This window comes from Pteropus alecto, unplaced genomic scaffold (assembly GCF_000325575.1).
Source record: "Pteropus alecto unplaced genomic scaffold, ASM32557v1 scaffold98, whole genome shotgun sequence".
NCBI classification, from domain to species: Eukaryota; Metazoa; Chordata; class Mammalia; order Chiroptera; family Pteropodidae; genus Pteropus; species Pteropus alecto.
In genome coordinates this window covers 15,223,383-15,236,029 of record NW_006443570.1, presented here as the reverse complement: position 1 = coordinate 15,236,029, position 12,647 = coordinate 15,223,383, and the positions used below count along the sequence as shown (strand labels likewise).

The 12,647-nt window shown below is 41.9% G+C and overlaps 2 protein-coding genes across 2 annotated transcripts in view; both read right to left on the bottom strand.

Annotated features, from left to right (window-relative positions):
- Positions 1-4,361, bottom strand: part of HEATR9 (HEAT repeat containing 9) — a 19,054-nt gene extending 14,693 nt beyond the window's left edge. Inside the window, exon 1 of the mRNA XM_006925152.2 lies at positions 4,097-4,361. Coding sequence (XP_006925214.1) covers positions 4,097-4,184 — 88 coding nt within the window. The 5' untranslated portion in view covers positions 4,185-4,361. The remainder of the gene's footprint in view (positions 1-4,096) is intronic.
- Positions 4,362-6,516: 2,155 nt separating this feature from the next.
- Positions 6,517-11,731, bottom strand: CCL5 (C-C motif chemokine ligand 5). The gene is made up of 3 exons (XM_006924941.3): positions 11,588-11,731; positions 10,329-10,440; positions 6,517-6,972 (listed from the first exon to the last, which is right to left on the bottom strand). The coding sequence occupies exons 1-3, from the start codon at positions 11,661-11,663 to the stop codon at positions 6,885-6,887; spliced, it is 276 nt and encodes a 91-aa protein (XP_006925003.1). The 5' UTR covers positions 11,664-11,731; the 3' UTR covers positions 6,517-6,884.
- Between the last annotated feature and the right edge of the window lie 916 nt (positions 11,732-12,647).

Genomic DNA, 12,647 nt, shown 5'->3' with positions numbered 1-12,647 from the left:
GTTACCATTATGAATATGTAAAGAATATTTATATAGATACAGTCGTCCATTGTCTTCTGCATGTGCCTTATCTCCATCGCCTTTTGAGAATTTGGATCTTTGAATCCTCCCCTTTTGTCAGTGTTGTCTCAGTTTGTCCCTATGTATGCTGAATATTCATTACTATCTTGTTATAACAATGCTCTTCTTATTATTTAAGCTTATAATGCCCTGTTCTTTGTAAGGGTTGCACTCCTCTGCTTCTATTTGCTTGATAGTCTCTTTACTCCTAATTATGTATTTTTTTTTTTGACTCCTTTTAGTGTTTCCTGTAGTGCAGGCCTCGCAGTGGATAATTCCTCAATTTTTGTATGTCTGGAAAGGTCTTAATTTTTCCTTCATTTCTAAAGGAGAGCTTAGCTGGATACATTATTCTAGGCTGATAGCTCTTTTCACTTAATCGTTTAAATATTTGATTCCATTCTTTTCTGGCTTGTAAAGTTTGTACTGAGAAGTCTGTTGATAATCTAAGGGGTTTTCCTTTATAAATTACCATTTTCTTTTCCTTGGCTGCCCTGAGAATTCTGTCTTTTTCATTGATTTTGATAATTTTGATACAATGTGTCTTGGTGAAGGCCTTTTTGGGTTGAGATAATTGGGTGTTTTGTTGAATTCTTGAATTCCAAGCTCCAGCTCATTTCTTAGATTTGGGAAATTCTCATCTACTATTTGTCTGAAAATGCTTTCTAGTCCTTGCTCCTTTCACTCACCTGTGACAATGCCCATTATTCTTATGTTTCTTCTCATGGTATCAACTAGTTCTTGAATTTCTCTTTTATTATTTTTCATTATTTGGTGTTTCTCTTCTTCCTTTTGATTTATTTCTAGATTTCTGTCTTCGATATCACTGATCTTTTCCTCCATTTGGTCCACTCTATTTCCCAAGCTTGCTATTTCATTTTTCAACTCTTGCAGTGTGTTCTTCATCTCCAGAAGTTCTATTTGGTTCTTTTTGAGGGTTTCAATCTCTGCTCTGCTCATCTCGGTATTTTTTTAATTCCTGAAATTGTTGATATAACTCATTTCAGAATTCACTGAGTTTTTTCAGAAGTATCACCCTGAATTCTCTGTCATTTAAATTGCATATTTCTATGTCTGTAAGCTTATTTTCTGGAGATTTTTTTTTCTTCACCTTGGTTGTTCATGGTGTTTAATGGACTATTTCTCTGCCTGGGCTTTAATAGAAATGTATTCTGCTTTTTTTCCAAAAAGAATATTTATTATATAAAGGTCTCTTTTAGCCTGTTGCAAAGAAGGAGCTTTTCTTTTGGTTTCCAGTAGGTGGCATCTAAGCCTCTTGGATCCCTGCTTTATATAAAGCTTTTAAAATGCCTTTTTATTTTCTAATATTTAATCACACTCACTACCCTTAGTTTCAGTGGTTGTCAATGTTAGCAACAGTTTTGGTAGTGTTTGTTCAGATTCCCCTGGGGCTCTGTGGTGATTGGTCTTGGAGGGTATGGGGGGAGGGGCCCTCTGGTTTGGGGGTAGGGGGTTATGGCTCAGCCTCGGTTTTGCAACTGCAGCAGGTAAAAATCAACTGTAGTTTTTCTGCTATCCCGCTTCTCTGCCTTCTGCCCTGATGACTGGGCCCTGCCGCTAGCTGGGGGGAGCTCACGGGACTCCCAGGCAGGGCTGTTCAGGGAACTTGCTGCTCCTTCTCCTCTCCCCCTCCCTCTACAGGTAGCTCCAGAGACTGGGAGAGACAGCTTCTTTATCTCTTCCAGTCCACCGCCTGACACCTAGGGCTCTAACCTGTTGTAGCTCTTATGCACACATCCCACGCTCAGATGTGCTGGTGTGCAGTTTGGGTGTTTTTTGTTGAGTTTCAGATATTCAGCTTATTGTTGTTTCAAGGGGAGAGATCTGTGGACGTCTCTCCACCATGTTTCCAAAGATCCTTGTATTGTATTTTTGTATTTATTTTTATTTTATCAGTTTTATTGAGGTATAATTGACAAAATAAGTTGTAATGTATTTAAATTGTACAATGTAGATTTGATGTGTGTGTACATTGATTCCCACCATCAATCTATCATTTACATAGTTACTTTTTTTGCAAGAACTTTATTTTTAAAAAGATTTTTATTAAGGTATAGCTAGCATACAATATTATATTAGTTTCACTGTACACCAAAGTTATTCAACATTTATATACCTAAAGAAAATGATCATCATAATTCCAGTAACCATCTGACACTGTAAAACGCTATCACAATATTATTGACTATATTTCTTATGCTGTACTTACATCCCCATGACTTATTTGTTTTAACGTGGAAATTCAAACTTCTTATTTTCCTTCACTTTCCTCCCTTTAAAAAATTTTCAATTACAGTTGACATTCAGTATTATTTTATATTAGTTTCAGGTGTATAGTATAGTGGTTAGACATTTATATAATTTACAAAGTGATCTCCCTGGCTAGTCTAGTACCCACCTATCATTATACATAGCTATTACTATCTTATTGGCTATATTGTCTATGCTTTACTTTACATCTTCTTGACTATTTTGTAACTAACATTTTGTACTTAATAATCTCTTTACCTTTTTCACCCCACTCCACAACCCTCCTCCCATCTGGCAACCATCATCTTGTTCCCTGAATCTATGAGTCTGTTTGTTTTGTTTGCTTATTTTGTTCTTTAGATTCCACATATAAGTGAGATCATATGGTATTTGATCTTCTCTGTCTGACTTATTTCACTTAGCATAATACCTTCCAGTTCCATCCATGTCATTGCAAATAGTAAGATTTCATTCTTTTTTTACTGCCAAGTAATATTCCATTATATGTATGTACTACCTCTTCTTTATCCAATAGTCTATTGAGGGGTACTTCGGTTGTTTCCATATCGTGGCTATTGTAAATAATGATGCAGTGAACATAGGGGTACATATATATTTTAGAATCAGTGTTTTGGATTTCTTTGGATAAATACCCAAAAGTGAAATTGCTGGTTCATAAGGTAGTTCTATTTTTAATTTTGTGAGAACCCTCCATACTGTTTTTCATAGTGGCTGTACTAATTGCAATCCTACCAACAGCACATGGGGGCACCCTTTTCTCCATATCCTCATCAACACTTGTTTGTCGATTTAATGATGATGGCCATTCTGACAGGTGCGAGGTGATACCTCATTGTGGTTTTAATTTGCATTTCTCTGATGATTAGCGATGTTGAGTATCTTTTTATGTGTCTGTTGAAGGCCTATTTTAGAAATTTTAGATATTTTAGATATTTTAGAAAGGCCTATTTTAGATATTTTAGAAAGTTCCCCTGAGGCTTCTAATGTGCAGCTAACTGTGAAAACCACTGGTCTCGTTTTGTGGTTCTCAAACTTGAGTGTGCATTAAAATCACTTGGAGAGCTTGTTAAACTTCATGGTGACAAATGATTACTAGACTTAGTGTGGTGATCACATTGTAAGGTATATAAATGTTGAATCACTATATTGTACACCTGAAACTAATATAAAATTGTATACCAACTTAAATTTAAAAAACAAAATAAAAAACCCATAGATTTCTGGGACTCACCTGCAAAGTATTGATTCAGTAGATCTGGGGTGGAGTCTGAAAATTTGCATTTCTAACAAGATACTGCCTGAGAACCACTGAATTAGCTGAGACAGAACTGTTTATTAATGATTAACAAAGGGAAAGATGTGAAGACAGATAAAGGCACAGGTGGGAGGATCAGGGAAGGTTTCCCAGGGATTGTACACAAGCTGAGTCTTCATTCCAAGTAAGGGTTAGATAATGGAGGAAAGAGTAGTAGGCACAGGGAATTATTTATGCGAAGAGTTGGTGGTATGAGAGTCGAGTAGAGATCAGGGAGCAGAAGCTAAGGAAACACACAGCTATCTCACCTTAAAGGGCCCTGAGACTTACCGACTTACCCTGAGGGCCATCAAAGTGTCCAAGGGCCTGCCCTGAGCCCTCCCATGGATTTGCTGAATTCACCTAGACCCCTGCCTGGGACCAGGAGCCAGGGAGCTTTCCTTTTTAGGACCCTGACCCTGATTCTGTTCCTGTCCATTCCAGGCTCACCTTTGGTCCTTCCTGGATATTCCAGCCATGGATACTTGAACATTGACCTGGCGATGTCAAAGAGATCTGCTGATTTTTCATAGGCCATCCTCTTCTGGTGGGGCAAGAAGGAACTTGGGCGGGGTTGTGGTAGTGGTGGTGGAATACAGGACCTTTGGGAGAGTGGGGGATGAGCTCAGGGAGACTTGTCTTCTATGGCACAAGGAGTGCTGATGAAGTGTCTGGGCTTTTGGAGATAGAAAATTCCAAGTGCTGAGCAACCAGATTGCCTAGGTAAATAGAACACTCTAGTTCCATCCTTGAGCCCCAGCCCTAACATCTACTGGCCTGTAGATTGAGCTAGTCATTTTAACTCTGGGAGCTTTCGTTTCCTGATCTGAAAAGTGGGAAAGTTGTGCCTGTGTGGCTAACTAGAGGGACTGTGGTGAGGCATAAATTCAAAAAGAAAGTCAAAGCATTTGTGAATCTCAAGCTCACGTAAGCCTATGTTAGGAGCAGGAGATGTTCTTAGGATTAGTCATCAGGAAAATGGCAGGGATGAGAAAGCCCCTCTTATACATACACCCCTCTTCTTGGCAGCAAGAGACTGAACTCTTAACTGTGGTAAGGAGCTGCCATTCATACCTCCTACTTTTACATATGCTGATCTCTCTACCTGTCAGGACTTTCATTTTCTTTTCCACCTGTTAAATGGTTTCTCAAATCTTTCAAACTCTACTTACATGTTACCTCATTTTTTAAATCTCTTTTCTCCCCCAGGCGCACCTTGCCTCATTCCATTCAGGTGCAGTCTCCCTACCCACAATGTGACTTCAGCCTTTTGTATAGTTGCTTCCCTTTAAGTGTTTATCTGTTTATATGTTTAATCTGGTCCATCCTTCTTTCTCACTGGACTGTGAACTGCCTAAAAGTTAAGATTGTGGCTCATAGCCCATTCATCTCTGTATTCCACTCCCACCCCTACTCCCCAGTGCCTAGCATAGTGCATGGCACACAGCAGACAGCTCACTGTAGCAAGAAAACATGGGCCACCAACTCATCAGACTTAACGTTACCACCAGTAACCTGACATCATGTGCCCTGGTATGTTGCATTGGGAAAGATGGCATCGCTCATGTGATATTCCTGCCAAAATTATTTAACCTGAATTTAATTATGAGGAAATAATCAGGCAAATTCAAATGAGAAAATATTCTACAAAAATCTGATTTGAACTGCTAAAAATATCAACATACTTAAAGACAAAAAAAGTCTGTTAAAGGACACTAAAAAGACATGACAGCTGAATTCAATTTGTGTACTTAGTTGTATCCTGGGGAAAAATAATAGCCATAAAGAACATTGGGATAATTGTAGGGAATAGATCATGGACTGCAGTTAGAAAATATTGTGTTAATGTTAAGTTTCCTGAGTGTGCGATGTGTACTGAAATTCTTAGGGATGAAGTGTTACCACATCTGCAACTTACTCTCAAATTCAGGAAAAAAATGTATACACCAACCATGTGTATATAGAGATATATACACACACGCATGCACATAAATAAAGCAAATATGGTAAAATATTACTATTTGAATCAGATAAAGGGTATTTAGGTGTATTCTTATAAATTTCTGTAGGTTTGAAATTTTGCAAATTAAAGATGGAAAAAAAAAAAGAAGCATGGGCTTTCACATTAGACCTGGTGGGTTTAATGTTAATTGTAACCTGCCTACCCGCCACCTTCTTTTTTTTTTTTCACTTTGAGGCTTTGGGCAAGTTATTTTCTTTCCTTGCCAAGGGTTTTCCCAACTGTAAACAGGGTTAATAATACTACCTACCCCAAAGGGTTGTGAGGATGAAAGATGATGAATATAAGAGGCTGATAATGCCTGATACATAATGAGTGCTCAGTTATGCTAGCTATAATTATGACAATATATATTGTCAATATATATAGTCACATGAAGGGACACATAGATGGGAGTACTCCCACCTCTTTATTTATTCTCTTTATTTTAAAGAACGGAGGTGTTTTGGGATTGACCTTAAATCCCATTGCAGGAGCAGAGTGTAGGGTATCCCCCACTGGGGATAAGGTATAGGGTAGACTAGGGTGGAAGGGGAACAGAGTGGGTGGCAGGGCCACCATGGTCTGAGGAAACAGGGAGGTGCTGTGGTGGGGAGCGAGATAAATTCTTGGGGACTTGGGGGTGGCGATGTAGTGGCTGTTTCCCCTCAGAGTGGATAAGCCACTAGTTACTTTACCTGTTCTGTCCTGCCCATGCCCCTTCTCAGAAAGCTTGTACTCCCAGCCTTGCTCACCGTTTAGGACCATGACCCCCATGGCCCTCAAACACCAGATGTGTACAAGCCCCGCACGCCTGCATGCTTAGTGCTCAAGGAGGGTTCCTGAGGATTAAATCAAACCAGAAGCCAACTTTGTAATTGCTTTGAGAATTTTAATAGAAAGCTGATTTTTCACTTTTGCTAGTCAGCCTATCCCAGTGAGGGGCTAAGATGGGACGTTACCATAGAAACCCAGTTTTTCTCCCTTCTTTGCCTCTGGAGGTACGCTGACTTCCTTCTTGTTTGCAAAGCCATGCTGAGCTGAAGAGCCTGAAGCTCAGAGCTTAGAGACTTCTGTGCTCAACACAGAGCCTCAGGAGCTCTTGGAAGCTTCCATTGGGGGATGCTTTTATCTGCGCCCTCCAATGAGTGGATGGGAGTAGGAGAAGCCCCCTAAGCTGGTTAGGACAAGAGGAATAAGCAACAGGAAAGTTTGCACAAATTCAAGGTGCCGTCCGTCCTAGCTCATCTCGAAGGAGTTGATGTATTCCCGTACCCATCTCTTCTCTGGGTCGGCACACACCTGGCGTTTTTTTCGGGTAATGAAGCTGTGGGAGAGAAGAAGAGAGTGAGACTTGGTGAGTGCTGGGACAGCCAATTTTGGAAACGAAACTGATTGAGTCGTAAAGAGAAATGATGATGGTATTGGGTAGGTCATTTTTGGAGTTTCGTAAGATCGTATCTGTGGCTTTTAAGGGAAAGGTATTTCCTCTTCTATTGGTTCAAAGGGCTCTAAGCCAAAAGCAGATTTGTATGCATTTTAACCCACACACAAACACATGCAGCCTGGAGAGCTAAGGGAATACGGGGCCTGAGACGCCTAAGGTCGAGCAGGTCAACCACTATCCTTTTCTTAGCACTTCCTCTGTTTCAGACCCTGTGCTGGGTGCTCAAGATGCAGAGAAAAAAAGATGTCCACTAGGAGCCAAGTCATGGCTGAATAAGTGGGAGACAAAGAATATGTGACTTTGGATAACACAGTGCTTGGCACAGGGTAGACAGTCAACAAATGAATCCACCTATGCATGCATGGGTGAATGAAAGAAGGACATGAACTTGAGTCTTAATTTCACTTCTAAAATGTGGATAGAAATAATTCCTATTTTGTACAATTATTGTGAAGGTCAAATGAGACAGTATGTGTGCAGTAGTTTTTAAAAGTATCATACATGTGTTGTTATTGGAATACTGTGGGACCTCTGCTTTAGAGTGGATCAGAGCCACATGATACATAAGGTCCTGGTACAGGACATCATGGCTCAAAGGGTCCTGAGATACTGGCAATGTCAAAGCACCTCTAGCAATTAACTGGCCAGAATGTGTAGGCCCATGAGAGCCAGAGGCCTTATCTCTACAGGTATTGATAGTATAAGTTGGAAGTATAAAAGGCCGGGAATCATAGGCTCAGTTTGGCTGCCTGCCTCATCTGTTACTGGGAGACTGGTTTTATTTAGGGGAGATCTTGGGCCTCGATAGCACTGCTTCCACTTAACATGTTACTTTGGGACTAGCCCTGCCTATTTGGACCTTTCTCATTTTGGCTTCTTCTTTAGGATGTTTTCAGACAAAGTGAAGGCTTATGTTGTCTGGGGAGAATGAGGATTTCTTGATCCCTTTCCCTTTTTGTGCTCTATCATGCATATTGTTTGCTCTCAGGGAAGCTGCTTCCCCTTTTTGAGTATCACTCAGAACCATGTGATGTCTCTCTCCCACCCTGACTTGCAAAGAAGAGAAAGGGAACATAAGAGGTATTCTGGGCTCTTGTGCCTCCTACTGTTTGTTTTCTTATTTGGGGTGGTGAGAGAGCTTTAGACCCAGTCTACCCTTGTTAAACCAAGTGTCATACAGGAAGTCCTGAAGACTCGCTATCTTCTCTTTTCATCCCCCCTGGCCTGTGGCCAGGAAGTCAAAAGGCTGGGGAACCAACTTCTGGGGTTAGAGTTGCTCAGGCTTCCATTTCCTCCTCCTTCCTGTAGAATGCGATACCGGAGAACAGTCCCTCCCTGCCAAGGCTTCTCTCCTTGCCCCCGTTTTGGGGACCTTCTACTTGCCTGACTTCTCTCCTGCCTCTCTTCCCTCTTGGTCTCTTTGGGAGCCTCTACCTTCACCTTCCCCCTGAGAATTGCTCAGAGTTGCTGCCCCTTTCTCTTCCGTGTGCTTTCCCAAGTCTCTGACTCTGGGTCTGGCACACAGTGGGTGTAATGGATGGTTATTGAATGAGTTAGTGAATGAATTGCATTTACTCATCAAGTTTCATTTGTCACCTATGTATATAATAATACATTTAGAAGAGGAGAAAAACAATGATGATAAGTTAATACTTACCAGGCACCTACTGTGTACCGGGAAATATTCTAATTTTATCTTTCATTTTATTATTCTCACTTCGACCTAGTGGGGGAAATAATCCTATTTTACTCCACTTTACAAGTGAAGAAATTGAGGCTCGAAGAGGTTAAGTGATGGGCCCAAGTTCAGGCAGCTACCAATGGACAGACCTGGGATTCTAACGAAGGGAGATTAGCTCTGGAGCCAGCCAAGACTATGCTCGATTGCCACTCATATTGGGACACCCCTTCCTCCTATAAAAGAATGTCATATCTTTAGCCCAACACCCTTTCCTCAGCTACCAACCCTTTGTTTCTCATTCCGTGTTGGACAGTTCCACAGGGTTGTCTTGCTGGCACCTTGGCTCTTTCCTCTTTAAACAGCTATTCCTCAAGACTTCAGGAAGCTCCACACTTCTCCAGTCAACTAGGTTGAAACCTCAGTGTCACCCTCAACCCCTCTCTCATTCTTGCTCCTGATTTCACATCATCTGCCAGGACTTGCTAATTCCAACTCTGCAGTTTTCTCACCCTGTCTCTCCTTTTCCCTTCAGGTACTGTTCAGCCTTCAGTGCCATCACATGGATTACAAAAACAGCCTCATAACTCGACCCCTTTTTTTCTAGGCTTTCTCTGTTCCAACTCATTCCACCTTTGATAGCACAAACACTTTGGCTTCATTGTGCAGACACTCTAAGTTCTAAGTGCTTTACTACATGGAGACTCTACATAAACCAAAGGAGATCCCTGGTGACATCCCCTCTGTCTGGTATACCCAAGTCCCTCAACCTGATAATTAGGAGAAGAGAACACACTCTTGAAGCTGGGTGTGTTCTCTCCCTCCTTTTGTAATGTTCTTATGCAGGGAGCCCTTATTATTGCTATGTCTGTCTTATCCTTTTATTAGATTATGAGACACTTAAGGGCAAGGATGATAGTTTACTAATCTCTGCCTGCCCATAAGTGTTCAAAGAAGGACTTTTTTCTTTTGAAAAATATTTGTTTTCAGAAATAAAATTAGTAATATTAAAATTACCACCATACTTTGAAGGATTTGTCAGAACCAAAGGCCAACTCTGAATACCTATAACTTTGCCAGTGTCACAGGAATTTTTGGATTAAAACACTTTACCATTATATAGGAAACTTCGTGATTGCCCTATTTTAATTCTTTAAGTCTCTATTGTCTTAAATTTCTTAAGCAACTATCACTAATGATGGGTTGTGCATATGGGGGACTGTGGAGTTCTTAACTGGAAAGGAATGACTGAGTTGAATTTTTTCATGTAGGGGCATTGCAGACGATGTTGAAGTAAAAATCACACCCGTAAAGATTAGAGACCTAACCTAGTCCATCAGAGTGGGGAGTATCCTCCAAGAACACCTTGTCTAATCCTTTCATGTGATAGCTGGGGAATCTGAAGCTAGAGAAGGAAGAGCCATGTCTATTTATGCAGCTGGAGAATGGGTGAGAGTGGATAGGGCATCCTCTCAGAGGGCTCCTGGGGGGACTGGCTCTGCAACAAAATGTGCACCTTCCTCACCCCCTTAGAGGGTTCTGCAGGACTGAGACTCACACGACTGCTGGGATGGAGCACTTGCTGCTGGTGTAGAAATACTCCTGGAGGTGGGCACGGGGCAGTGGGCGAGAGATGTAGGCAAAGCAGCAAGGTGTGGTGTCCGAGGCATCTGGGAGAGGGAAGGAAGGAGACCCCTGTATTCATTGCCAGTACACACTGGCTATCGTGCTGCGTACTTTATATTATTTGTCTTCCAGCGACAGAGTGGGGATTCCAACAGAGGACAGAGAGGATCCCCCCGATCTCTCACCTAATCCTTGAGCCTAGCTTGTATCCTTCCCTCTATATCATAACCCCATGCCTTTGACTCTCAGGACATGCTGGGCCTCCTCCTGACTTTTCTCGGGCCCTCTGCCTTTATCTTTGCCCTCCTAGGATCTTCAGTGGACTCAGAATTTAGTTTCTTTGAGACCTAGGGTGGGCTGGGGGAGGTTTCCAAAACTCAGACTTCATGGCTCAGCCAGGACCCCTAAGAGGGGCCCGAAGATATGTATGGGATTCTGGGAGCCTCTAGCTGATGCATAGCAAGAAGGACTCCTCTAACAGAGAAGGAGAACTTTTTTTTGGTCAATTAATTCAGGGTGACCCTGGGAAATGACAGTTGCTAGAGTAGGAGAGTTTAAGAGCCAGATAGAACTGGATTTGAACACTAATTTCCCCACTTCCTAGCAGTGTGAGTTCGGTAAATTATTTAACCTCTCTTAGCCTGTTTCCCCATCTACAAGTCAAGGACAGCCACTCAAAAGTAGTTGTATTAAATAAGATGATATATATAAAACAATCAGCATAATATTTGACACATAGTAGGTATTTAATTAGCTTTCATTATCCTTTCCCAAATCCTATTTTTTTCCGTCTATGAAATGGCGGAAAATATGACTAACCCAAGAGGGTTTTATTTAGGTGCTTATAAGTTTCTTAGAAACCTTGCTAGTGTTAGGTATGAGTCAGTCATGTTTTGAGGTCAGCTTGAGCTGCCCCTGCCTACCAATATCCCCAGTATCAGTCCACACTCAGTGAGCTCATGCAGGCTTGGGGTGTAGACCCTGAAGATACAGAACATTAATCAGAGGGTCCCTGCCATGAAGTGGCTTAGGGATCTATCAGGGACAACTGGACATCTGGGAAAAGCAATAAGTAAGAATTTAAATCATAGGGTTCAGACAGTATAAATGCTATAGCTGTAAAGGAGGCAAGGTCTGGGCTAGTCTGAGGCTCTGACTCTGGGAGTTGTGGTGGTCAGGACCTGGACTTACATGGGGAGGCAGATGAAGGAGCGCAGAAGGCGGCAGTGGCAAGAAGGACAGCGAGGGCAGCTGCAGAGAGCTTCATGGCACCCGTGGGCAGAGGCTGTGGGAGATCCTGTGCTGTCTCAGGATTCTCTGCAGGGGTTCTCTGCAGCTCATGTTGGCCCTTTATAGGGAGTCAGGCCAGTAGAGGGAGCGCCCCCAAGGGGAGTTTCCAAATTGGCAACCAGGTATTGGCTGATATCATAAGTGAAATTGCATTAAACGGAAAAGAAAACTGAAATAGCCTCTGGAAATTTGAGTCTGTCTGTTTCTTTCTTTCTCACCGCCCTTTGATCCAGAATGAGCTCATCGATTTCCCCTCTGCCCTTAGGAAGTTCTAGTGCAAGTGCTGGGGGTGGAACATCTCTTCCTCTGCTAGCATCCCCAGTTTCATTTTCCAGGGCAGGGATTTTCCTCAGAGGTCAGGAAGCTGTTTCCTTGGGGGCAGGAGAAAGCACAGTTAGGACAGGATTAGAAAAAACTGGATGTTTATTTGGTTGCTTTCAAAGTTACTTCTAATGCATCTTCTCTCATCCATCATGGAAGGATGTTATTTATGTTGTGTTTTGAGGAAGGAAGGGCCCTATGACATATAGTCCCCAAAGGAGGTGAGAGCACCACCCTGTGATTGAGGCAGTGGATCTGAACGGGGCATTGGCGACCTTTTCACCAGCTATGAGTCGGAGTGGGCCTTCCTCTCATAATAGCCGCAGGGTCGCCCCCATTTACTTGTTGAGTGGTCCTTGGGAAAATTTCTTAATGTCTTTCAGCTTCTGTTTCCTTGATTATAAAGTGAGATAATTATAAAGTGAGATAATTAGGCTTGTTGGGAGGAGGAGCAACAAAGGGGGAGGGGAGATATCTTATGCCACACACAGTTATTAGTCATTTACTGAAGGCTTACTCTGTGCCAGCCACTATTCTAAGGGCTTTAGGGCTTTGCATGTGTCAACTATTATTATTCCAATTTTCCCATTTTATAGCACAGGATCAGTAAATTCTGGGATCTCATTTTTAATGTCTTCTT